Source organism: Centroberyx affinis, unplaced genomic scaffold, assembly GCF_046629955.1.
Source record: "Centroberyx affinis isolate AG114_WGS23_722 - 3 ecotype Tasmania unplaced genomic scaffold, CSIRO-AGI_Caff_v1 ptg002107l_1, whole genome shotgun sequence".
NCBI classification, from domain to species: domain Eukaryota; kingdom Metazoa; phylum Chordata; class Actinopteri; order Beryciformes; family Berycidae; genus Centroberyx; species Centroberyx affinis.
The window spans coordinates 60076-86198 of NW_027280432.1; the positions used below are offsets into that span (position 1 = coordinate 60076).

General features: G+C 43.8%; 1 protein-coding gene across 1 annotated transcript in view; it reads left to right on the top strand.

Moving 5' to 3' along the window:
- The window catches only part of LOC139654554 (membrane-associated guanylate kinase, WW and PDZ domain-containing protein 1-like), an 86935-nt gene that overhangs the window by 23123 nt on the left and 37689 nt on the right, over positions 1-26123 (top strand). Inside the window, exon 2 of the mRNA XM_071531661.1 lies at positions 7025-7141. Coding sequence (XP_071387762.1) covers positions 7025-7141 — 117 coding nt within the window. The remainder of the gene's footprint in view (positions 1-7024; positions 7142-26123) is intronic.

Here is a 26123-nt window from a genome sequence, read left to right on the forward strand (position 1 = left end):
TGCCCTTATGTCTAAGAACTAATGCAAATTCTTAAGTTAAACAATGCATGACAGTGAGACTGAAAACATTCTCTGATTTATACTGAATCATTTGATAAGTCTTGTTAGCTGTTAGGAATATGGACCAATTATGTGCCAAAAAACACTGGAAACACTGTTGGTTGCTTTTAATCGACTTTTGCTCAAATGGATAGTCCCATCCCAGACTCCTCTCTGGTGGCTTCTCCATGGGCGCCCCAGGCCCACTGAGCTTGGAGTGGGCATACATGAAAGCAGCTCTGGGGTGTGGCTGCTTATGGGGGTAATTATAGTAGGAGAAGGCAGAGGACCGGTCCAGGGCTTCATGGCGGACCTCTCTGTGATTGTTGTTTTTTCCTCTCCATGCCTGCCACGCTGATTGCAGGGCGCATGGAGGGCAGCGATAGATGGTGGCTGTAAGTGGCTTGGTGATGAACATGTGTGTTTGGCAGAGGAAGCTAAACCAACTACTCCCAGTTCTGCGGCTGGTGTGTGTGTGTGTGTGTGTGTGTGTGTGTATAATTGACATAAGAACGAAGCAACCCAGTCCCATGTTTAACATCATCATTATCATCTCTGCTATATCAGCTGTACAGAACTTTCAAACTCTCTCAGCCAGGATAATGGATACATAATAGCTGGAGATTGCAGCTACTTTATCACACCAAGAGTGCCAAGTGAATCCCATCAGTGAGAGCAGGAGGATTTGATTAGCCTGTTTTGTCTGTTGCATCCTCCCCGATGTTCACCTCTCCCAGACAGCTCTTCCCTATAGTGCTGGTTAATGTAGAGTTAAATGCTCTCATCTGTAACTGGAGAGTCCAGTGTTGACTGACGGGATGTCCTGAGACCCACAGGAAGCTACTGGAACAATGGATTTTACTGTTTAAGAACCAGCATTTCCAGTTCCTACTCTGTGGCTATTATTTGGAATTGGCGAGAGGAAATACAATATTATTCGTCCCCTTGAGGAAATGCCATCTCTTTGTGCTCAGTTTGAGTCCTGTGTTATCAGCCTGAGATGGCTTGGGAACCATATGGCACTACGAGAAAGAAACAAATTTTTCTCATGGCGCAATAAACAAACTGTGTTGGACAACCTGTGTGTGATTTTGTGTGTTGAAATCCACATGATGTCTTTATGTGTGTGAGTGTCTGTGGCTCCCATGCTGGAGTGCTACGGCCCCAGACCAGATAGAGGGATACAGACAGAGTGGAGCCTTCTTAATCAAAATGTGATAACAGACGAGCTGAAATCCCCAACAGGACACTCCTTTTGAGATCCTGTCTTTTTATTGTTTTAGTACAGCTATCTAAGTGATGGTCCTAAAGTATCAGGCGGCATCAGTGCTGTCTGTGTTCTGAAGAGCGATGGCCGGCGCACCTGGCTCCTTCACGGCCCAAGATGTAGACAGGGTCACCTCCAGGCCCAAGAGCCTCTGGTGGGGACCCAGCTTGGGAGGGCGTCTTGTCTTGCGCCATAAGCCTCTCTGTCATCACTACAGGTGGTGTTTCATTAGGTAGACCAGTGTGTGTAGTGTGTGTGTGTGTGTGTGTGTGTCTTCTAATTACCACAGGGTTCTCTCTGTTCTCCTCTACCCAGAGTGTTTAGGGCAGCCTGGCTGTCATTTAACACCTAATCTGTGCCAGCGACACCCTCCAGGGAGAGAGAAGCACACAAAGCCCGGCCTGGCACACAAGACTAGCGATCAAACAGTTTCGAGTTACAGAGGTGATTTCTAATTGGTGATATCTGTGTTTGTTTGACAACTGTTTATACTGCAGATAGAGGGAAAGAGACAGTTTGAGTGATCCCATTCACAATGTTACCATGGTCATCTTAACCACACGTTGCTGTCTGTTATCATGTGTATTTTGCTTACAGTAATTAGTCAGCTCCCAATTGCAGAGTATCACCAAGATAGCATTCTCCCAGGCAGTAGCTGTAATTTAGGGATTATTTTGCTAGGTGGTTTAAATCTACACCTGCCCATCTCCATGTGTGGTCCATTTCTTGAGAAAGAACAACTGTGTTGATCTTCCACTAAGCCCATCAGAATTATTTGTTACAGCTTACCCCCAAACTGTTTGTGCTTACTAGCCAATTGATGTTGACTGCCAAAATGTAATGGAAAAAAAGAGTCAGTAGGCTACAGAGAAGTGCAGCACATACACACAGGCACTTTGGTTTTATTTGCTGTCTATTTCACTCTCCTGCTCCTTGTGGTGTGATGGTGAAAAAACCCATCTCACTTTTCATTTAATTGGGTTGACTGAATGATATGAGAGTAGTTCATGTTGTGTCTTTAAATTAGTTCCTACTCCAACTGCAATGCCAAGGGATTAAATATCATATTTCATACTTTCAAGCCACATTTATGGGTCTTCTTTTTTTTTCCAGAGAATCAAGCTTCACCACTGGGGGGCAGCAGCCCATAGTTACCACACACGGCTCATCCCATTTGCCGGTTGGCCCTGGGTTGCTATGGTAACGGGTCTGTGTGAAGCAGACTTGGTGGTGAGGCTCGGAGACACAGAGGGCAGTGTTGAGCTGGAGGACAGGAGATGAATCCCAATCAGCAGCTGAACAGCACCACACACACACACACACACACCAAACACACTAATACAGATGCTTCCTCAAATTAATACACTCACTCTGTATGAACTATTGATATATTTTATTTCCCTTTAATTGTATATCTGAAACATGAAAATACCCCCAACTGCTGCTGGTGTTTGGAAGCCTTGCACTCTCTCTCCTCTCTTCTAGCGTTTCATTCCCACAAGCCTGACTGACACATAATAGCAGCGAGTTGTAGTGGTGACAGCTGTTGTGTGGTGCCAGGCTGCAGTTGTTTGGCTCAGTCTTCTGCTGATGTTATAGGTAGCCACAGCCAGATGTTTTTGTTCTCTTGCTATCTGGCTGGCATGTTGTAGTTGTCTTTGACTCCTTTCTAAATGGCAGCTCTCACATACTGTGCTGTGAGAGATATTTTCAGCCAAGCAGTTTTTAAATATCTCCTATGACAGTATCTCCAGTGGGAATGTATTGGTGAATGTGTCTGTGTACACATGTGCGCAAAACTGTATATGAGAATGTGTTCAAGCTCACAAGTGCTAGAGTGTGAATCAGTTTCTCCTCAGATGTTTGAGATGATGCACCCCCCTCCCCCAGCCCCTAAATGAGACAGGGATGCATAACTAGATTTAAGGTTATGTAATGGTGACTGGAGGCAGGGAGGATGTGTATAATCCACTCTTATTTGGGTTAAACCCATCTCTCTGTCTATCTGTGTGTGAGGGCAGAGGCCTTGCATCCTCATATCTCCCCTACTGCTGCTTAGCCTTCCACAAACGTGCCCCATGCAGGGCTGCAAAGCACCGATCTCTGCCACACACAATCTTCCACCAGCCAGCTCCAGGAACATCTCAGCTATCTGGAAACATTTCTCCACTGAATTAATTAATCTCACTGGGTTCTCAGATTTCCTCCGATGCAGTGATTTCATTGTTATGAGGACCAGGATCTCCTCTCCAAGCTTTTGAAATGGCCCATTTTATAATTTTCAGTCATTTTCATTGCCAGAAAAATATGACATTTTATTGACTACGACACTTTTGTTGGTGTAAAGTTTACTTTACACCAACTCTTTTTAACCCTTATTTATCTAGTGAAAGTCAGCTGAGCACACTTGCTATTTTCCAGCAATACCCTGCTTCACATTTGCACCTGGGAGATGCCCAGTACGACCACAGTCATGCTTTTACATGCATGTCCCTGTAAAAAGCAATGTGGAGTAGTTGTAATTGTAGTTGCAATTTCATACTATCCTTAGAGTGTAGATTCTTAGGAGGCTTCATTAGTTACATGCCCTCTATAGACTATTTACTAAAAAAACATATTAGTAGCCTATTAATAAAAAACTGATATTGAGATGTGTGTGTACGCTACATTTGTCTGTTTTGACTTGGTTAACATCTGCGCATAAAAGCAGAAACTATTCTATTCAAACCTGTGCCTGTAACAAAAGGTACAATATCAGAGAGTTTTTTGTAATAAGACAGAAATATATCAGCAGTGTCCAGGCTATATTTGGGAGGGACAGAAAGATGTGGAGTAGCAGAGGTGTGTGTGTCTTTGTGTAGCCTGGCTCTTGACCCCTCTGTCTTCCTGCTGCTGCTCCTTATCTGGACCAGAGTGTACCAGCCAGGATTTGCCTCCTTGTCGGCCTCTCAGTCCACTCATGAACTCATAGTTTATCAAGAGAATAACTCCAACTAGATATCAGTATCTATTTATGACCAGACTACTCTTACTATGGACTATGGATTGGTCCCGGTCCGTCAAACTGTTTGTCCGTCATGCACACCATCTTGGAAACCACTGATTGGATGTTGTCAAAACTTTGGGGAATGATGAGTCTCATTGCTCCATTCTAGTATTTTTAAAATTGCACTGGCCTAAGGGGGTATTACAACATTTGTTTGTCCATGTGTCACACAATATCTCAGATGCTGCTGGTAAACTTGGGGAAACTCGGTGGACATGATGCATCTCACCACCATGTTTCAGCATTTTCAAACACTAATCGGCCTAAGGAGGGCACTACTTTTACAGAGCAAAACAAAGAGACATATTGGTTCCCGACTGGCCCAGACAGAGAATGCATCATTCGTGGGGGACGACATGTTTACTGTTTGCTTGTTTGAGGTTGACATGCAGAATATCTAGTCAAATGAGTGACCAGAATACCTGGTCATCTGATTAGAGAGAGAGAGTTGATGACTGAAATTATAACCAGAAGAGAGACTAAGCAGCATACAAACTGTACACATGCACACACACCACAGAGTGGTTGTAATCTCTGCTTCATGTGGCTTTAATCCTCATAAATATTGAATATTTGATGACTCTCTCATTGATGGAGCATGACACCTGGGCCGCCCGCCCTCTGCTCGCTCTGCCCACCCACAGGAGGGGGTTGTTCTGCCAGTGGTCCTTACCTTGAGAAAAGCATCTAAGCCAGCAACACTGATATGGCACTGAATGATGCTCTGCATGTTTATGTATGTGTACCATGATATAAGCATGTATGAATGAATATGGAAATGGGTAACAGAGGATGCACCGATTGAAAGAATGTGTGCGCGCGCGTGTGTGTGTGTATATGTGTGTGTGTGTGTGTCTAAGCGTGCTGTTGTATCTGTTTTTTTTACAATCTGACTGCTGCTTGCCTAGCAGGGACCATAATGATGGTTGTCAGCACTGGCTGGTTGCTAGGTAACAATTACCTGACTGTGCTTTGCTTGCACTGAATTACACAGAGGGCTGTGTGTGTGTGTGTGTGTGTGTGTGTGTGTGTGTGGGGGTGTGTGTGTGTATGTGTGTGTGTGTGTGTGTGTGTGTGTGTGTAGGGGAACGGAAAAATACAGCAAAGTAGACTGCCAACCAGTGTTTCCACTACTGGGCAAAAATGCCTCACACCAGAATCAGATCCATGACTACAACAACATTAGCTACATGGTATCTGTTTCTGTGTGTGGAAACAATTAGCATGTTTCTAATTTCGGTTTGACAAATCAGTGGATGAATGGTGATGAAAACCTACGTCTGTTTTTAGTTGTATTGTCTCTATTTTCAATTTGACAAATGTAGCAACAGCAGATTTTGTTTAGATTTCCCAACTGCTCGTAATCAAGGCTGACCTGTGTTAGCTGTCAGTGTGTGGTTGTATACTGGGACACAGTACTGCACATCATCAGTTTTACCTTGTGGGACATATGAGCATGTGGTATTTATCGTAGTGTTTGTGTCACTCCATGGGAAGAGGAGGTGAAGCAGGAGCACGGGCTGGTTCGACAGATGATGATGTCACGGTCTGTCTGCACCACAGGGCCACACCTAGGGGCAGGCGACAGAGAAACACAATGCTCCTCTGCTTCAAGACCAGCTTTCCTTCCTCCGCTTCTAGACTGATGTTTCTCCTCTGTCTGTCCTGTAGCTCCCAGATTTAAAAAGAACAAGACAATATAAAAAACTTCCAAATGAATCGAGATCTTGAACCGGCTTGTAATTCCTATAAAGTAAACTACAGTTATTCAGTAGCAGACTGACCTTTCCATCCCAAAGCACAGAAGCGGAAGAGAATCTTGCAGTGTGATCCGAGTCTGTCGGGAAAGCATGGCAGCTCCCCCAAGAATAGCTTGCCAGCTCCCCAGACATGGATGATATATTTGGAGATCATTAAATGGTCCTAAATGAGACCCTGGCGTGAGAGCGAGCTCTGACCATCTGGCCCTATTGTGACTGCCGGGGCTCCGTTCAAACTCAGCCAGCAGCATCAGCACCTCTGATTGGATAGATGCTGACTAAGCCCGGGAGCTCGAGCCAATCAGAGACCCTTTTCATCGATTACCTCACCGCCTCAATCTCTTCGTATCTCTCTACATTAACCATATTGTCATGGACGGTGTCGCTCTCCCCATAACTGATTTACTCTAAACTTTATTGATATGGCACATGTCATATGAATAAATTGTAATATATTGTGCTTAACGTTAAGTAGTGCATGCAATACGTAAAGCAAGAAAAATAGATTCAGTGTCACTCAGTGCCTCTCATGCTTGTTTGATTCGAATGATAATGAATTTTTATATCACAGGGATTTACAAGAGACAGTCGTTTGATAATATTTATTTGCATTCTTGAACTATATCACATTTATATGCAAACCCAATCCAAAGCACTAAAGAATTTGTATAGCAGAGGCCTTCCTTCCTTTTTTCAAATGATCTAAGGAAGGTAAATATCTCTTTCTTTTCCTCCGACATTGTTAGCTGTTTCTCATGCTATTTCAGTATCCAAGGATATTTCAACGATGGAAATGTCACAGCCTTTCATGGCCTTATCTTTGGTCAAATGACAGCATTGCAATAGTGAAGAGATGACCAAAACATGTGACTGCACAGTTTATGCACGTCTTTGTCTGTCTGCTGTCTCCAGGTCACAAGCTGAACAAGGACCTGAAGCACTTCCTCAGCCTGAGGTTTCAGAAGTCTTCCCCGGACCATGAGCTGCAGCAGATCATTCGAGCCAATCTGTATCGCCATGCCGTGCCTTGTGAGTACTGATAACCATGATGTTCGGTGGTGGATGAGTTGAGTCCCCCCCCCCCCATATGTGAAGCGCTTTGAGTACCTAGAAAAGCGCTATATAAATGTAATCAATTATTATTATTATTATTATTATTAATGTGATACTTGATTGATCCCTGAAGGGAAGTTCTTCTTTTGCTTGCCCCCCATCCACAGTGCAGGGTCAGCATCTGGTTGAAAAACGGTCTCTTTAGCCACTTTATCATCATTTCTTCATCTCATTTCATTTCCCACTTCCTGTAGCATCTTTCTCATCTGTTAATATCTTCTTTTTAAACTCCTTCTACCCTCTCGTATAGCCATTCATCCTCAACTTATTCTATTGTCCTTTACTTACCATTCACCATTTTCATCCTTACATTAGGTGTATCAAAACGCTAACCCTAGCTGTAGGTATTGTTATGATGTTACTGTCTGTGTCTATGTGCTGGAGTACCACACAAAATGTATGAAATGCGTGGCTTCAGCCAAACATCCAGCACCATGCCAGACCCGACAACTGGGATTGGTAATGTCAGGAACAGTTGGATCTGTGGTTGGATGATACAGTCCAGCTGTATTCAATTTTTGTACTCTACTAATGTCATGCTTCTGTTTCAAAAACCTTTGCTTGAGTGGCAATGGCCATGTGGCCCAAGGCTTAAAGTCTTTCCGCAAAGTGCTGCAGTGCATCGTCTTGAGGATATGACAGGAATGTGTGTGTGGGTGTTTGTGTGTGTGTGTGTGTGTTGGGTGTGTGTGTGTGTGTGTTGGGTGTGTTGGGTGTGTGATGTGTTTTCCCATGAGGAATTGTTTTCATTATCACACATATGCATAGACATGATTTAATCAGTGAAGAAAGAGATCATCATTCCCGTCACACACCACCTCTTCCTGGATCTATAAACTGGGGCTTGGCTATTTGTGCGTGTGTGTGTGTGTGTGTGTGTGTGTGTGTTTGCATGTATTTGAATGCATCTTTGCATTGCGGTGCTCCCAAATAGAACGCAGTTTCTAGACTAGATTCATTTTTCTCATTCTCATTTTTTTCCCCTCCCTCTTTTTCTTTCTCATTCTCTCCTTTTTCACTCTCAATCTCGGGCTGTCTGTCCTTCTCTTGCTCTCAGCCATGTGACTGGTAAATCCTCGTCTCTGAGCCTCCCCCCGGTGGCCTGCCTGGGATTATGATGTTCTGATATATTGAAAATAGATTCCTGCCTGATTATGTGATGAACATGTCGGGCTCTAGCGAAGATCACAGGCCGATGGGCAGACCGCTGAGCCAGAGGACAGCCAGTGTTGAGATTCAAATTGAACATAGCCAACAGGCTACAAAAGGGGAAAAAATGGAAACGTTAGATATATTTTCCCAGTGAAAATAGTGTAAGACATGCTGATTCAGACATTACTCTTAAAACGGACTCAATGAAACCCCGCAATTCAGTTGTCTCTTACAATAACAGGATAATCCTTTAGATTTGGAGCCAATGCACATCTGTTACTTCCACTAATTTGAGAGAATAACCATTACAACAGTGCCTGCATTCAAGTGTGGAAGCCGTATCATAGAAGAGAATGGTGGAGGCCATTATAAAGGAACACATTCATGCAGGAACATCAGCCCATGCTAAATCATTAATTGGAAATAGTCACTCTTTCTGGGTTATTATCTTAAAATATAAGGCTGCAGTGCCATTGGATGAAACATAGTTGAATGGCTGAAGAATTGGTTGTGAATCAGTGAGGATGTATGTGTGTGAGGCTGAATTTTCATTTTCAAGTAATGATGCAAAGTTTGTTGGATCTACATTTTGATGGTTTATTTACATGTGTTTCTGCCAATGGGTAAAACCTGTTATCAGGCACAGGTAGGCAAACAAAAACCTAGATAGACCCCAAAGCAACCCTGGTCAGTCTGATACTGAATTTCTGGAAATGTTTACAGCGTTTATCTCTCTCTTTCTCTCTTCCTGTCTCTCCCTTTCTGCGACCTACTGTCGCTGCCACCTCCTATTTATTGTCTCTCTCACACACACACACACATGCAAATAGTTTCTTGGCATGACAAGGCAGAATGACAAAGGCAGGGGAATAAAAGCCACACTTCTCTGCCCTCTCTTTCCCTTTGTCTCTGTCTCTGTCATGTGTCCTCCCCCCCCTCTCCTAAGCACATGTGTTGCTCCCTCTCTCTCTCTCTCTCTCTCTCCCCCGCCTGCCTCCCCATGCTTGACTCGAACAGGTGCCTTTCCCTCCACCAGCAGTTTTATTTTGTGTGTGTGTGTGTTTAGGAAGAGGACACTCACCATGTGAACTCCCCAACCCTCTGTCAACCCCCTCCCTCTCTCTCTCTCTCTCTCTCTCTCTCTCTCTCTCTCTCTCTCTCTCTCCTCAACCCACCCTCCTCTTTGCCCTCCACCCTCCTTCATAGCCCCGCTGCTACAGATGGCCATTGTTATCATGTGCTGCAAAATGTCACAATTGATAGAGAAGTCGCTCTCTCGTGGGATTCATTTCCCTCTCACGTCTACAGCTGCTGCTCGGGGATGAGGGTTATCTCAGCGTTATCCCAGCGTTTGAGCCACCGAGCAAACCAATCCTCCCTCCCCCACCTGATCTCTCTCTCTCTCTCTTCCTCTCTCTCTCTCTCTCCCTCTGCTCTCTCGTTCTCCTCTCTTTCACTTCAAATCCTCCAGTGAGTGTCAGCGTCCCTGTGGCTCAGTGGTGGCTGCTGCCTTCGTCTCTCTTTCTCTGTCACACTCTCTCGCTGCTCCCTCTGTCTCCCTGCCTCTGCTGCTCTCCCCCTCTCCCTCTCTCTCTCTCTCTCTCTAGCTCCTTCTCTCTCTCTCTCTCTCTCTCTCTCTCTCTCTCTCTCTCTCCTCCCTCCTCACTGTCCTTCACTCTCTCGCTTCCTTGTTTTTCCACTCCACTGCCGATCTTGGGGAATCATTGTTGGAGACAAATTTTTCTGTTTGCCGCTCACACAAAGAAAGGATTACGGCTTGATTCGCTTGGCTCCGGCTCGCTCTGCACCCAGGCAAGTGGCAGCTCCTTATTCTCTCCTCCTTCTCTCCTTCTTCTTCGCTCTCGCCATCCGCCATCCATTCTGCGAAGCCTGTGATGTATGCAGGCAGGGAAGATGCATGGCAGAGAGTGAGGTTGATGGTGTGTATATAGGCTAAGGGAATCAGGGAAGGTGGGGGTGGGGGTGGGAATTATGTGAGGGAAGAGGGGGGCAGGCACACTCGGAGCAGGCACGTCCAACCCAGAGGGACAGATGGCCAGTAGCCCTGGTGCTTTTTCCTCTTTGGTTTTCTAATTCACCCTGCAGGCTTTGTGTAAGGCCCACTAGTACACAGACCTTCTTTTCAAGAAGCAAGAGACGGCTGCACTCCTTAGCTGAAAGAGGGAGGGGGGATGTGTGTGTGTGAAGAACGGACAGGGTATAGAGAGAGAGAGTGGGGGGGGGGGGTCTTGCTGTAGAGGCAGAGCAGGTTTTTAAGGGGCGGATAGGAGAGGAGAGGAGAGGAATAGAGGGAAGAGAGAGGGGGGTCATCAGCCTCGAATGCATGGAGGTCAGGTCCAGATGCTGCTCTAACAAAAGGGCTTTTCTGGGGGAACGGCAGGGGGAAGCGTGGCACTCGCCATTGTGTGTGTCGCTGCATTGCAGGGTGCTGCCGGGGAGCCTCATGCTAATGATGGCCATTCAGTCTCGTAACGGATGAGTGGGCCCCAGCTTTTGTTTGCCTGCTTTTCACACACATACACGGTTAATATTTTGTTCATGCAGCCAAATATCTACTGTGCTAACATGCAATTTACTATGGAAGGACGAGGGATGGGAAAATGATGGCTTCCAAGCTCATTGAGGAAGCTGGGCAAATATGTGTTTTTGCGTAGCAATGATGTATGGGGACAGGTGCAGACTTTGTGCGTGTGTGTGTGTGTGTGTGTGTGTGTGTGTGTGTGTTTACACGGACTATATGTGTGTCTGTGGTGTGTGTTTATTGCATGTGTCGGTATATTCAAGGCCATATGTGACATATTTTACACATAGTGACAAACAGATATAGGGACTGCAGCTCTTCCTCCTGGTTTTCTTGCCAGTGTGATTGGCAGATCAACAGTGAGGCTGGGTGGAAGGGGGCAATGGGGGTTGTGGTCTCTGACGTTGTTTTTGTTGTTTGGCAATTTCCTCCAAACCCATTTCAAAGATATCTCATGTCTTCTGGAAGAAATCACTACAACAACACGACCTTAACGTGCCATCTGATTCTGCACCGAGAGATCAGGATAGGCTGCACTCCAAGCTTAGTCTTGAATACGTTGACTTGATCAGTCTTAACGTGGAACCATCAACTGTGATCATACTGTGGGTTATGTGACTATTATGTAGTGCTGCTCACAATAATACCATTGTTACTCACAATCACCTCAGGCAGGTTTCCTTGCTAGGCTTGTGTAAGACTACTATCCTTTAATCTTGTGAATACCATTAATACCTACACTGCTACAATGTAAAGCCTTAAGGCTGTGATAGATGTTGACAGGATCACCCCAGAGTCACTCAGGTCCATTTCAAGTGATCAAACCCTGACTAACGAGCTCAGTATCTTGTCCCACAACTGCAGAAATGCTTCCTGTAGTTCTCTCTGTATATCTGGGTTGGACTGCAGTCCCGGCCTGCCCAGACCAGAGTGATGCTACGGCCAAATCTGGGAGCCCAATCCACCCAGCGAAAAAAGAGAGAGGATGGCATTGCTGAATAAAGCAGAAGTCTAATTTCTTTCCACTACTACACAGAGTGAGGAACCATGACATTCTTCAGGGAAAGCCATATCCATTTTTTTTTTTTGTCAATAGATCGTAATGATGTTAGCCCTGCCTTTTGAGGTCAGCGACATGAACTACGGTAATTCACTGAGTGAACAAAGATGCTGTTATCGTCGTGTAGTCATTTACTGGACTGCTTTGTGTGTGAGTGTCTTGTGATGGTTTGGATATGCATCTACTGTGCTAGCCTGCTACCTTACATAGTTCCTAAGTGTTAGCTGGCCTTGATGCCTGCAGGCGGTGAATGTGATAACTCCGGATTGATCTAAAATAGGTAGTGCTCCAGTGGCCATCTAAATTTCCTCACTAAACAATCAAAGGATCAGAGGGTGAGGAATGATTCATCATCCGTCACTATAAATAGAAGCCACTCTTCCTCTTTCTCGGCTTTGGGATGTCTCACACTTTGTTGTGTTCATCTGGCTGCTTATCTGTTCTCTTTCACTCATCTTCATTTCTGTGGAGGAGCAGATTCTTCATATTCCATGAGCTCATTTGGTGTCCGTCCATAAGCAGACATTAACTCCTGAATTAAACACAAATCCTAGCTTCATCAGTGCAGTCTCATCTCCACTGGCTTTGTTATCCCCTTTGTGTTCATGACAATAAGGGTTTTTTTTATTCTCCATGTTATTCTGTTATTCTCCTTCAGTATCTCAAGTTTTAATGTCTCATTTGCAATTAGTGCAGGTGATTTTACCTTCTTGCTCTGTGGCAGAACATTTGGTTGCCAGAATAGCTGACTAGTACTTTGTGACTTTTGTGACAAACTGTGAATGACAGATGTTACACGAGTGAAGAATGTTTGATCTGTCCTCACACCACAGTGCTGCCATTTTGTCATCCCACATAATCCTAAAAATAAAGAAAATTCTGCAGCGTTACTTTACATGTAGAGCCGTTATGAACAAGATACCAAACACTGCATGCAGAATTTTTGTTGATTCGTTTCAGGACTGCCATTAAGGCTACTGTTTCTGCTGGGAGCTGTGGTCGAATGAGGCCATGTGGCTGAGTTTGGGCCATGTGAATCCAAACAGAAAGCTGCAGTCCTCTTCCCTCAGGGCAGCTCCTGGGTTCGGTGGTCAGCTTGCCTGGCCAGCAGTCCATGCAGGTACAGGCCTGCCCTGCTAGGTACAAGCTTTCCTTTGGTCTGCCATCGGGCTCTTAATCTCCCAAGGTCCTAACCAAGTCCAGGCTCTGTGCTTTCGTCCCGCCATGGACAAAGTATAGTAAACCAACTCCAGCGTACATCCACTTCTCTAAGCCCAAGCCCAACCGTCATGTTCATATACCACTAGATCCATGCCATATCTACGTTTAAATCATGCACTTTTATCCCAGATATCTGTATCTTACTCTCTTGCGCCATCTTTTACACCATCATGCTGTACTCCTCTCCCTATCCCTCGTCCTCCACCCTCCACACCCTGCCTTAACCCAGCGCTCACCCCTGGAGTGGTTGCCTCAGTCACGGGACCTGCATGACGCTGATGAGGCTGCCTGTTTATCAGAAGGGACCATGTGTTAGGTAATGTCAAGAGAGTGTATTTATGGCTAAGATAGCGAGAGAAGGGGTAACAACAGTGGAAGGGAAGGAGAGAGAGAGAGAGAGAGGGAGGGAGAGGGAGGGAGGGAAGCTGTGGGCGGGAGTATGCGGGGGGCTGTGGGGCTGCAGCCATTGGCCTCAGACAGGAGCTGGAGTGTGAATAGCTCACATTGGCTTAGCCTCTAAGCTGGGCTGGACCTCTAATTTGCTCTGCTTGTGGAGCTTTGAAGAAAAAAGGCAGCTGCCTACTAGCTGCCTGCCTGAATGAGCTAGCAAGCTGCGAGCTAGCACTCGCTCACAGGCGACTGGATGATCCGTGGATGGCTGGGATGGTGTAGAGAGAACAGAATTCAGCCTGTTTGGATTTATCTTCTGAGGAATATCTTCTGGGGAATTTCTGTGGAATAACGCACAGAGGGGAAAGGAGCAGCAGCGGCATAGAGGTAATTCTGTGACATTTACCTCTCCTCCTGCAAGTGATGCCCCGGCTTCCGGGATTAGATTGGAGGGGATGTGGGTGGGGAGAATAGACAGAAACATAGAGAGACAGAAATATAGGAACAGATACAGAGGCAGGTGATTTTTTTTTTGTGTGTGTGCACTAAGCTGTGGGAATCAGTGCCTATGCAGATCTGTGGAGTGATATTGATGAGCTGTGATGTGTTGTGCCGTGTCTGTGATGATGGCGGAGCTGTGTGTGTGTGTGTGTGTGTGTGTGTGTGTACACATGCGTATGTTTGTCTGTCTGAGATGGTGTTTGGTTAGCGGAGCGGCCGAATTTAAACACTGATCTGTTGACACACTCGCCTATTGTTAGAGGACATTATCCCCCACGCCTGCCCAGTGGCTCACAGAGGCACGTCTTCTCCCTCATCTGCTCTGTGTGCCTCTCTTTCCTTCCATCCTGCCTTCATTTTATCTCCTTGAGTCACCCCTCCTTGTGCACTAGCTCCCTCCTCTCAACCCTCTTCCCAGCTTACTCTTTAAAGGGAAGGTTTAAAGCTCCTTTCCCCCTTTCATCTGGCTTGCCTACACTGCAAAGAGCGTTTGATAGTAAAGAAAAACAGAAACCCCTTGCATCTTTTGTGTAATTTTTGTGAGGTTTCTGGCTAATTAAGCTTCAGATTGTATATTCTTTCCTGCTATTCACATGCAGCCCCTTCCTCTGTTCTTCCCCCCCTATATTGAAAGGGGAGAGGTGGAGAGGGAGAGAGGGAACAGCAGGAGCATAGCGGCTGGGTCTCAGCTGTGAGGAGTGTTGTGGCGCGAGCTGAAAGAATGGCCTGTTGTGTTGGGCAGCAGCAGTATTGTGTGTCTGGCCTCTCACTCCCTCTCTCCCTTTCTCTCCCCCCCTGTCTTTCTCCTCTTTTACGGTTCACTCCATCACGCCTTCATCCAGACAAGCACAGCCAGGAACCTGCTATTCTTATAAAAATAAGCTCTTTGATGAAGACAGCTAGCCGGTCCCTAAATGTGACTCTTTGTTATAACGCTGCTGATATACTTGACAGAAAAAAAGGGGAGTATAGCGAGACTTATTTATATCAGCTCTCCCAGGAGCTTGTTCTGTTTCATTAATAGGGAGTTTTGAATATTTTTTAATAGAGTTTTCAAGACTTGAGGTAGGTTGTACATAATTGAATGTGTGTGCGCGCGTGTTCATGTGTGTTTATGTGTGGGAGGCATGTAGGGCTGCAGGGTGGAGAGATAAGGGGCATTATAGCTCTTTGCAGTCGAAGCCCCCCCCCCCCCCCCCCCCCCCCCAACCCGTGGCAGTTAATTGAACCTACTATAGCATGGCGCGCTCTTAGCGGCACCTTGGCCCCTGATAGGATCTGGAGTGGGGCCGCTATTTGCTTCATCATTAATCTGTGGGCCTCCGCTACATTGATTACCTCTCCGTTCTCCTTCATAAATCATTATGGGCCAGCAATCCCTTTAATGGGGGATGGAAGTGCTGACAGAACACAGCCATGGTACTCGGGACATAATACTCACCTTGGCCCCCAGGTCAGCTTATCAGTGCTGGAGAAACAGGTCCAATACCTGTCCGTCTCAGCACAGTGGCATTAGCCAATCGAACTAACCTTCTATATAGGAAAGATGTTCTGTTAAGATGGAATAATACCTCTCTCAGTTCAATTAACCCATATTCAGCCCTTTCTTAAAAGCACACATGGAAACATCTGTGTATTGTAAACACAGCTATATAGGCCTTAATAGCATCTCTAGAAAGATTTGTCCCACTGACACCATAATGGATGTAAATGGTCATATATCCATAGCTTGTGGTTGAGATGCTTCCATCCTCTGACCAGTGTATTAAGGGACTACTTGTGTAGATGAGGCCTTAAAGTGCTGCCTCAATCAATGCTGCTCCGGTAATTGGCTTAGAGGCCCAAGAGAGCGTCCTGCTAACTCCCCGTGTGACTGTTTGCTGTTGCCCTGCCCTTCCCCGCTCTGTCTGAGAGATACTCCTGCGCACGTCATCTCTCTGTCTCTGTTTTCATAACACACACTTCCCCATCAGCACCGAGCATGTGTTTACCCTGGAAACACACTCCAATTTATGCTGTGGCTTTGGCTTTTTATCCTGCGGAACGGGATATTTTGCAAACCCTAGTGATATTAATTTGTTTTGAATCCTACTGGTTCAAGAATGCAACGTAAAAGCTTGATGTATCTGATTTTGACCTTAATCTAAGACATGAGCCAGCTACTATTTTCATTATTTATTTCTTGCTCCTTCTTCTGCAAAGGCATAGGATTATGTTTCTTTAGAAATGATCTGATCCCTGCATAGTTTGTGTGAGTTGCTCAGTCTCATGTAGTCATGAGACTTCCAACCAGCAGGGGTTAAAAACGGCAGATGTTTGGCTGAACCAGGGTGCGTCTGTGTGTGTGTGTGTGTGTGTGTGTGTCCACGAGTGTGAGTGTGTATGTCTGTATCAGACAATGAGTGGAAGCTCCCCAGACCATCAACAGCAGGAAGGCGATTGAGGATATCAGATGTCACCAGAGTGCTCTCAGCCCACCGCCTATTGTTAACACACAAATTGAAGAGTACATTTTTCACCTGGTTTTGTTTGTGTGTGTATGGGTGTGTGGGTGTGTGTATGATTGAAGTAGTGGTGGCGGTGGGGTGTTGTCTCTCACTCATGGATCTAAGGTGTTGCCATAAACACAGAACTGACATATAACTGAATTCACTGTCATAGTCATTATTGTGGACATAATCTTGTGCTGTACCCACATTGACCCAAACCGTCTCTGATCTTTGATGACCATTGGCTGAGGAGGAAAGATTCTGGGCAGCCAGCTGTGCAGGAGGTGATGTGGGTGTGGATGGAGAGGTATTCTGGTTATCTTGGCCCCAGGTAACACTGGACCCATTCAGAGCCAGAGGTCAAAACAGGCCATTAGGAGGGGAGGCTTAGTCTGGGAAAGGATGTAGAGATGGATATCACCCTCAACCTGACATCTTGAACCTCACTTTATTTTGACTTGGCAGCTCCTTCCTAACATGAACCAGAAAAAAAATATATCAGAAAAATGACACACAAGGAGAAATCTTTTTGAATTTAGATTTCTGAAGCATGCTCCAAATTGCACACAGAGCGTTCAGGAATTTGTTTGCTTCACCTATCTCCCTGAGACGGATTTCACCATAGAGGTGAAGTTTGCAAAGCCCTGGGAGCAGCTAGCTAGAGGTTGAGTGTGTCGCTCAATGTCACAATCAAAACTGCAACTTTCAAGTTACATGACAAGTCAATCCACTATAAATTTAGCCTTAAAACTAGTAGTCACAGTAACTTGAGGAGACCCTGAGATCTTATTGGGATCATCTCATGTGAAGACTAATTAAAAGTAATGTCACATGGACTCTGAACATTACAGAGCATCCATTTTCCACAAGAAGCTCGATTCTTTGTGACATTTTTTAATCCTTTAGTCTGCTGCCCTTGCATGTAGGCTACATGTGGCTCTCACAAGGAGGCCTGGAACACTTTTAGACAATACAAACATTTGCTGGGCCACACAAATTAAATATTTAGTCAGCTTCCACAGATAACAGCTTCTCTCTCAGTATAAGCTAGCACAGCTTGCATCAGCCCACCAGAAAGAGCTGCAAAGTGTCACTTTATTTAATGGAAAAAAGATGTACAAACAATTTTTACAGCGTTTGTGATCAGATTTTGTTTAGTGTAATTTCAATTGCGTAAAACCATCTTTTCTTTGTTGTTGGATCACTTAGCAAAATTAACAGATAGCTATGTTTTAAATATGAATGCTGAGTTCTCTCGCCTATTTTACATTGTATATGTGTTTGCAAGATTGTGTGATTATATGTGTTGCAGTACCATTTCAACAGATCTATTTTAGCTCAATATTTGTGGTGATGAAATGCGAAACAATGTGGACCAATATGTAGGAAAATGTGAATTTGTGCCTGTCAAAACAGTGACTGTTGAGCCTTGTTGTGCATTGTAAAAGATTCAGTAGCCAGATGGCCTTAGAATCTGCTTTTCTCTGAAGCCAGACAAAATGGCCTCTAAATGTTTTGCCCCTAATGTTCTACCTCTCATGTTTATAACATAGCAGAAGCTTTCAAAGGCAACTGGAAAATGCAAGCTCTCCTGGACTCTGTCCCAATGTTCTCATCTCAGGTATGCTGAGATGAAGGAACTCAAAGATCTCTATTTAGGCCTGAGTGCCTTAACTGTACAGTATGTTGTGGTGAGATGCTACAACTGAATGTGCGTTATATGGTATGGTTCAGGTGGAAGTGCGGTTTTAATTAACTCTGAAATAGCCAAAAACCCTTTCTGTCCAGTCTCATATAATAGAAGATTCTATATATTTCATAACAAAACAGGAATACAATGATGTTTGCCACAGCAAGGTTATGTACAGTATAAAAATAGCTATGTTTACGGAGTACTTTAAAAGATGTACTCCTTATTTTTGCAATAAGAATAAAAATATTTCAGTAATCAAGAAGAAAATGGAAAAACTGAATCAATCGTTCCCTTTGTATCATGACATGTGCCTGCACAGTAGACTGGGACATTGTTGCTCTCCTATAGGTTTGAGGAGGCCATGCAGCTCCTTCATTATGGCAGCTGTTCGCTTGTTCCAAGGCTCAGTGATAAGGGCCGTCTCAGTCTTATCAGTCCAGAGTCACAGCAGGGCTGCTGCTTTCTGTGCCACCTCACTGAGAGACGATGCTGCTGTTGCTGCTGCTACCACATCTCCTGTTGGTCTCTACCAGCGATATCAATCTACCGCTCATACATCTTCTGAGGCCTGGGTATTCTCCACGACAAAGGCATTTATGCATGGATAAATGAGAATCTTTACATAGTGTATAAAAGAATGGATTTTCAAATTACAGATTAAGATTATAACTGCATATAAAGATGATTGTTACAGTGTCCATGATGATTAGAGTGCCTAGAGCACAGAGAGCATAACAGACAGTTCTCCAAGGTCTGCAGCTTGTAATTAATGACTGACGACAGCTCTGTTGCTCCTGCAGTTTATGATGTGTGTTCTGTAGGAGTGAGGTTCAAGAGTGGCCCAGTATTGGGAGGCAGGATGTGGGTCATAGCATGCACTCAAACAGGCCACTTCAGGGACACATGTCCCCTGCTCCGGAGCTTTTTATGAACTGCCAGCGAGGACAGAAACTGGCTTCCACTACCTGCTATTTATAGTTCACACTCTGAATACCGTATATGTGTTTACACACACACACACACACACACACACACACACACACACACTCTCTGTCTCTCTCTCTCTCTCTCTCTCTCTCTCTCTCTCTCTCTCTCTCTCTCTCTCCCCCTCTCTCTCTCTCTCTCTCTCTCACATGCACTTGTGTTTACAGTAAATTTTCATGCTATGTACAAAGTTGTCACAAAATCTAGAGCAGAGTACAGTGGGGACTAAGGGTAAGTGGACATGCAACATTACTGATTACTGTTAGGCACTAATTTAATTCCTGATGTGGCTTTCAGAAAAGCTTGTATGTATTCTCATGTGTTCTGTATTGACTCAGGGAGAGCTTGAGGTGATGCAGCAGTACAGTGACAGGGCATAGAGACAATGTTGATGACGTGACAGAAGCGAGGACAGGCTTGCCTGAGCTCCCTTATCCTTTTAGCAGTGCTAGGATCAATACCTCTCTCTCTCTCTCTCCCTCTCTCTCTCACACACACACACACACACACACACACACACCTTCAGTCTTGTGAGAAAGAGCGAGAGATGCTACTCACTCAATAACAAGATGCCCAGACAAGATGAAAGTGAAGATGTGAGGAGAACCAGCACAGGGAGTGGAACAGAGAGTGCTGCAGAACAAGCCAGAGGTGCTGTGTTTGTGTTCGGCTGGTTGGTGGTGCAATGATTGTTTGTCAGACAGCAAGAAGGTGAGAATGAGGGAGAAAGTGTGAGTTGTTTGTTGTGAGAGGGATTTCACATGCCCATTAGGTGATTGTTTTTCCTGTTGTTCTGTGATCCTTGCTGTCATGTCTCTCTCCCGCCCTCATTCTCTCCGTCTTTTTCCCTCTGCCATTCCTCCATTTGGCAGACGCCCCCTCTAACAACAGCAGCCCCGTACTTCTTCCTTTCCTCTTCCCCCGTCGGAGTGGACCGGAGCTGCTGATTGATGTCGTTGTTGGGAGAGGGATTGATGCTGATTGGACGATGAGTGTTCCATTTCCCAACCTTCCCCAGTAGCAGGGAAACGTCAGCAGCGTGGCGGGCACCTCATCACACCTAGTGGCGTGTGCTGAGCCCGCCGCTAATACCTACTAATATTTGAGGAGGAGAAAGACGGAAATAGAGAAATTGAACTTCCATGTAGAGAGAAAAGAGGATGAAAGGAGAGGAATTAATGGTGAGGCTTTGAGTGTGCACAATTAGCGAGAGAGAAGGGGATATAAACCGGGGATCAGAAGAGATGGTGTGAGAAATTGGGAGAGACACCAGATAGACTCATAAACTATGCTGAAGGAGCAATGAAAATTCTATTTATTCATTATACAATGAAAAAGTGAAGGGCAATAACGGAAAGGAGCTGAAACCACAGGGAGCTGTGTGCCATAACGCTGGCAATTTGAGTCATTCCTGTTGAAAATAACATAGTAATAAATATACTTTATGTCACAGAGCAACACGGCTACATAGGATAAAAACACATGGTAATACCAGAGGTAATATAACCTACAGCAATGGCATCAGGCCAAGTTGCATGATTACCTGACAATAACATGATGCTTTCATCACTTTGTTCAAAGGGACAAAGGAATCGGGTTTATACCTGGTTATACTAAGGCTGGTAGTTCTTTAAACAGGAATTGAGAGCTACTGGCAGCTCAAACACTGATGCAGTGTGCTTACATGTGTACCACTGCCTGCATTACTCACCACAAAAGACATGGCACATTTTATCACATGACTAATAATCTAAATCGTCATACAGTTATATAGTCATAAATCTTACTGGTTAAATACATGTTCCAGCCTGCTGTTAGCTTCCATAAAGTAAGGCTAGCTGTGCTTTATTGGTTGCTATGCCGATTTGTGGTAACCAGGGAGCAAGTCGATGATCTTTCTTGTTTTCCCCTGTTTTTCTTATTTTATCCTGTTTTTATTCTCATATAAGTAGGTGAAGAACACTTTTTAGACAGTACACATGGAAGTTGTTGGATAAAAGCCATGATATCTTTGAAGAATTTATTTATTGTGATCATTGACTTTGGTGATGCCAGTGGAACTTGGATGCGCCTCCTACCTCTTGCATCACCATCCTACACATAATCACAATAACAAATGCCCTCTCACGTAAAATTCCTACATTCAATTTATATTTCATGGTGGTGGTGGAATCAGTGGTGGAATCTGCTAACAGTGTATGGGATTAATTCTGTAAACTCACAAAACCCGTAATCTGTTTGGTGTTGTGTTCTGTGTCACACTCAAGATGCAACTTATAAACGTCCTATTTGGTTGTCCTTAGCAAGAGGAGTACATGTCTGACTGAGGTCATACATCTATAGCTGTACAGCATGCAGCTGTGTTTGGAATACTCCTTTTTGTATCAACCTTCACTTTGCAGGGTTTTTTTATACCCACGCAGGTTTTAGAGTTGCCTTATTGCGGTTTAACATTATGTAAGGGCAAATGTACAGGGAGCTGGTAATTATCGCAAAATAAAGGTGGATCAAGACCCCAAAGCAAAGCTTACATTGAGCTGCTGTCCTGTGAAAACCATGTAACTCATAAAATTTTGGTGATTTTCATGTTTTCACTTCAGTTGAAGGATTACATGCTCCTCAGAGGGCTGAGAAAATTCTCCGACCTTTTGGGCTTATGATATCAAAAGAAAATCCACAGGATGAAGTCAAAAATGCATTGTGATCAAGCTAAACGGCTGTTTTTCTTTGTTCCTGAAAAGTTTACATTTTGGAGATACAGGGTTTTCACCTGACAGTGACGATATTAGACTGGGCTACTTAACAAAGACATTCATCTGTTGACATTATATATTCATTTAAAATGTTTTTAATTACAACGTACAGTATTTGCAAGCTTCGGCATCCATGGGCTACACTGTCCCACAGCTGTCACCATAGAAATGTAAACAAACCTCTAACCCTCAGTGAAAATTTTCATGCTCTCCAAATAAATTAAAAGTAATACTGGAAAAATCTTCAGTATTTCTAACTAGGTTAGAGTGTTTTGTCTGTGTGACGAGTAACGTAATATTGGCACAAGGTGTTTAGTCTGCTTAATTTGATAATCAGAAATCAACAAAATCGACTGGACTTAACGGCAGAGTGATATGATAACATGTGAAACGGTCTGTTAAGTTAAACAGACCTCAGAATGCATTCATTGCCCAATCAGAATTGAGAATTTAGCATAGTCATGTAATAAATGAGAATATAGTAAGTGTTCCATATTAATACTGATGATTAATAGATCTCTCAGAACTTACTGTTGCATTAATAAGCATTAGACGTCCTTAAACCTTGATAGTCAATAAATATGATTAATCTCAGGGAATGAAATGACTTCTAAGCTATGAAACACTCAGAGTGGAGTAGAGTGAATATGATTATGTGAGATTGTACAGGTCCTGCGATCAGGACCAAAAGTGTCAGAGCTACTGTGAAAGCAGCTGCTGTAACATATACATATTTTTGCACTGTGTAACCTCAGCTTTCCCTGCTGGATGTTTATGAAGCCTCTCTGTAAAAGGCTGCAAGAAGGCCAGAGTATCTCTTAGTCCACCTTTTTATATGACCCTAAATTCTTTGTTCCAATATGTCCCAACTCTCTTTATGTATTGTTTGTGCATAATACACACATTACATTGGTGGTGTAAGATTGCCAGATGTGAGTCATTCACCAATAACATTGTGATATGTGACCCACTTTTGTCTGGCATGAAAACCCCAGCATCAAGGCACTCAAATGGTGAGCAAAAATACAGAATGAATGCATCTTAGCAAACTATTAATACTTAGCAATCAAAATCTGTCCTGATCGAACGATAATAATGACACAGATGCATTGGTCAAGCTGGTCACCATTTCTTACTACCAAAGAAAACTGCTCATGGTGCAAAACACACTAAAGATGCACCTGCAAGTCCTGAAGTCACATCGTTTAGCGTAGGGTGAGCGTGAGTCTCCTGCCTGCCAGAAAGTCACACTTTTTCCAAGAAGTCTGGCACATGCCATCTGTACTGTGCAACGTTGTTGTGAATTCAAGCTATGGAGGCACTGCCTGTCTGATACTGACACCATCCACTATGTAGAGGAAAATGACAGTTTACTGGACAAATGACATTTGGCACATACAGTTAGTGACACTTGTGCAAATGCTGGCCCTCAATTAATATGCCTGCAAAAAAAAAAAAACACTGAAAACATGACATGATTAGAAACTAGAAACTGAGTTTTCAAGAGCATGGTTGTGATGCATCTAGAAGAAGGCCCAGGTCTACCATATCTAATTCTCCAGAAGCAAAACAAATTCCAAGATGCAAAATTGATTCAAAGAAGTGTCATTAAAATTAATTTGTAGCATGAATTAGTTTTTAGAGATTTCATAAAAGCCTGGCCCATGTGGTTCCACACATTCAGTCTAAAGATCTTCCAATAGAGCTTAAACATCACACCCTTTTAAGAAAACTAGATTAATTATTTTAAGAAATCTATAGCATAGGTCTTAGCTTAGTCTTAGAAAGCTCCTAAACTACAGACTGCAGGACAAGATGTATCTTGCCTTTATGAAAGTTCCATACTTAAAATTAAGAGGAAAACTCCTTCTTGTTGATCTTACCAGTACAACAAATTTAAAAATGATAAATCTGACCTCTGCAGAAAAATGAACACACTTACATTTTTATATTGTCTTGTATGAGTGCTGGGTGAATAAGAGCCCAACTTTGTCCTCGCAAAGATTATTCTCTACTGCACTGGTGGCATTTGAAGACTGTAGAAGTTTCCAAATGTGCTTGTGTTACATTTTTCCATTCATGCGAGCACTCAATGGCTTCTCACGCTCAAATAAAGAATGAGCCCATTGATGACTGTCAGTGGAAGTTAGTTCATCAGAGCCTGGGTCAGAGCTGAGTACGGTCCAGTCATTGTTCCTCTGGCCAGAGAAAATAGAGAGGATCCACAGTGATAGTAAGGAGACAAGCCGGAGCTCACTGGAGTTATTGTCGTTCACTGGGAGCATTCAGACTCAATCTGCTGTGAGTCCAACTGAAACCAAGCTGTTGGGGTTTGAACAGGAATTGGCTCTCAGATATGACAAGGTATATGTGGTTTGGTGTATGTTGCTGACAAAATAGCCTTTTCTAAAAGCAGGACATCTAGGCTCTTCTGCAGACATAAAGCTCAGTAAATATACATTATTCTATTGGCCTAAATGACCGAGCGGTCAGGTGGTGACCAGGCAACAGCAATATTTTATCACTAAATTTCTGTTTTAGCATGTCTCAATTGAGGAAGATTTTCTGTGGAATATATCTCTTCTTGTGTCTTCAGAAACTCCTAAGATTGTTTGCTACTGTATATACTGTATATAGGCAATGATATATGACATTATAATAACACATGATGATTGTGCATATTAATATGGACACTCATTATTTAATGTTATATTCAAACTAGTACTACTCCTACTACTACCTAGACTATTCCACATCGGCCATATTACATCGCCTACTACTCCTACTACCGTTACTACTACTACTAGTTGTACTACCAATTATAATAATTTAATTATGGCTATTTGATTTCTTAAAAGTAAGAATATGTTTGTGCCCAGTTGGAACGAGGCTCCGCTGGTTGTGGAGTGTGTGTCTTTCCTCTTGCTGTCTGTGCTCCATTCTCCTTTGCTCTTTTTGTAGATAATGCTCAGCTGTTTGCCAGCGATTTTACTGCCCAGCTGACATCTTTGTTGAAGTTGTTTAGGTTTAAACTGCTGAGCGATCCAAGCAGTGCGCTGATGTTTGAACAATAGTTGAACAGTTGTTAAAGACCCGGTGGTTTTCTCACCTTCTTCAGAAAGAGGATATGCTGCTAACATTTTGTGTCGATGTGTTCCCATTTGGGTTTAAAAGGTGGAAAGGTTTTAGAGATGATTGCTTTTTTTTGTATTACAACGATGCAGTGACGTAACGCTTAACAGAAGCTCTTGGATTTGCGTTAATGAGGCAGTGTTCAGTCTTCAACATAATATGAGCGCACCAGAATTAGTCATCCTATCAGAGGCCTCTACTGTGGGAATAGCCTGGAATAAAAACTCCCTTCCCTGCTCAGTAGACGGCGTCATTAGACACACTGAGCCTCAGAACCATCTCCCACCGTGGGACCACCCAGTCCTATGACTCAAACTCCCAGACAACTCCACTTTCATCTGTACCTCGATCTACTGAGATGAATACAAATCAGCACTCTGCTGTACGACGCTGGTGCATATGGTCAATTAGATGGTATTTCATATATAGACTAGTTTTTGAAGTGAGGGATTTGTTTTTGCTCACAGTCTGAGTACTATATCTTCCCACCTAAATTGCCTCTCCTTATCAATGTATCTTCACTGTAATTTCGGGAAAAGGCTGGAAGAAAAGCGATAAAGAGTATCACTGTTCCCCTTGCAGTGCAGTACAGGTGTAAGGCTAAGCAGTGCACAGTAAAGATGTGCTTATTATCAGGTGTTTGTGGGCTGGATGCAGCCTGAGGGATCGAGTGTGTGCTGCATATTGGAGAGGATCAGGTAACCATTTGGATATTTCCAAGAAAGAGCCTCGTGTCGAACATGAGCTTTCTCACCTGTCTAGAATAGTAGAGCACAGTGTTGTTGTTCAAGACAGAAACATTATAATTTCTGTTCATGTGGTCTCATCTGCTTTCACATAGTAAGGTACTTTCTAACCAATTATTATGATAGGGCTGCTTTTAATGATTATTTTCGTTGTCAATTAATCTATTGATAGATTTTTTTATTAATCAATGAATCATTTAGTATATAAGGTATAGTATATATTATATAAGGTCAA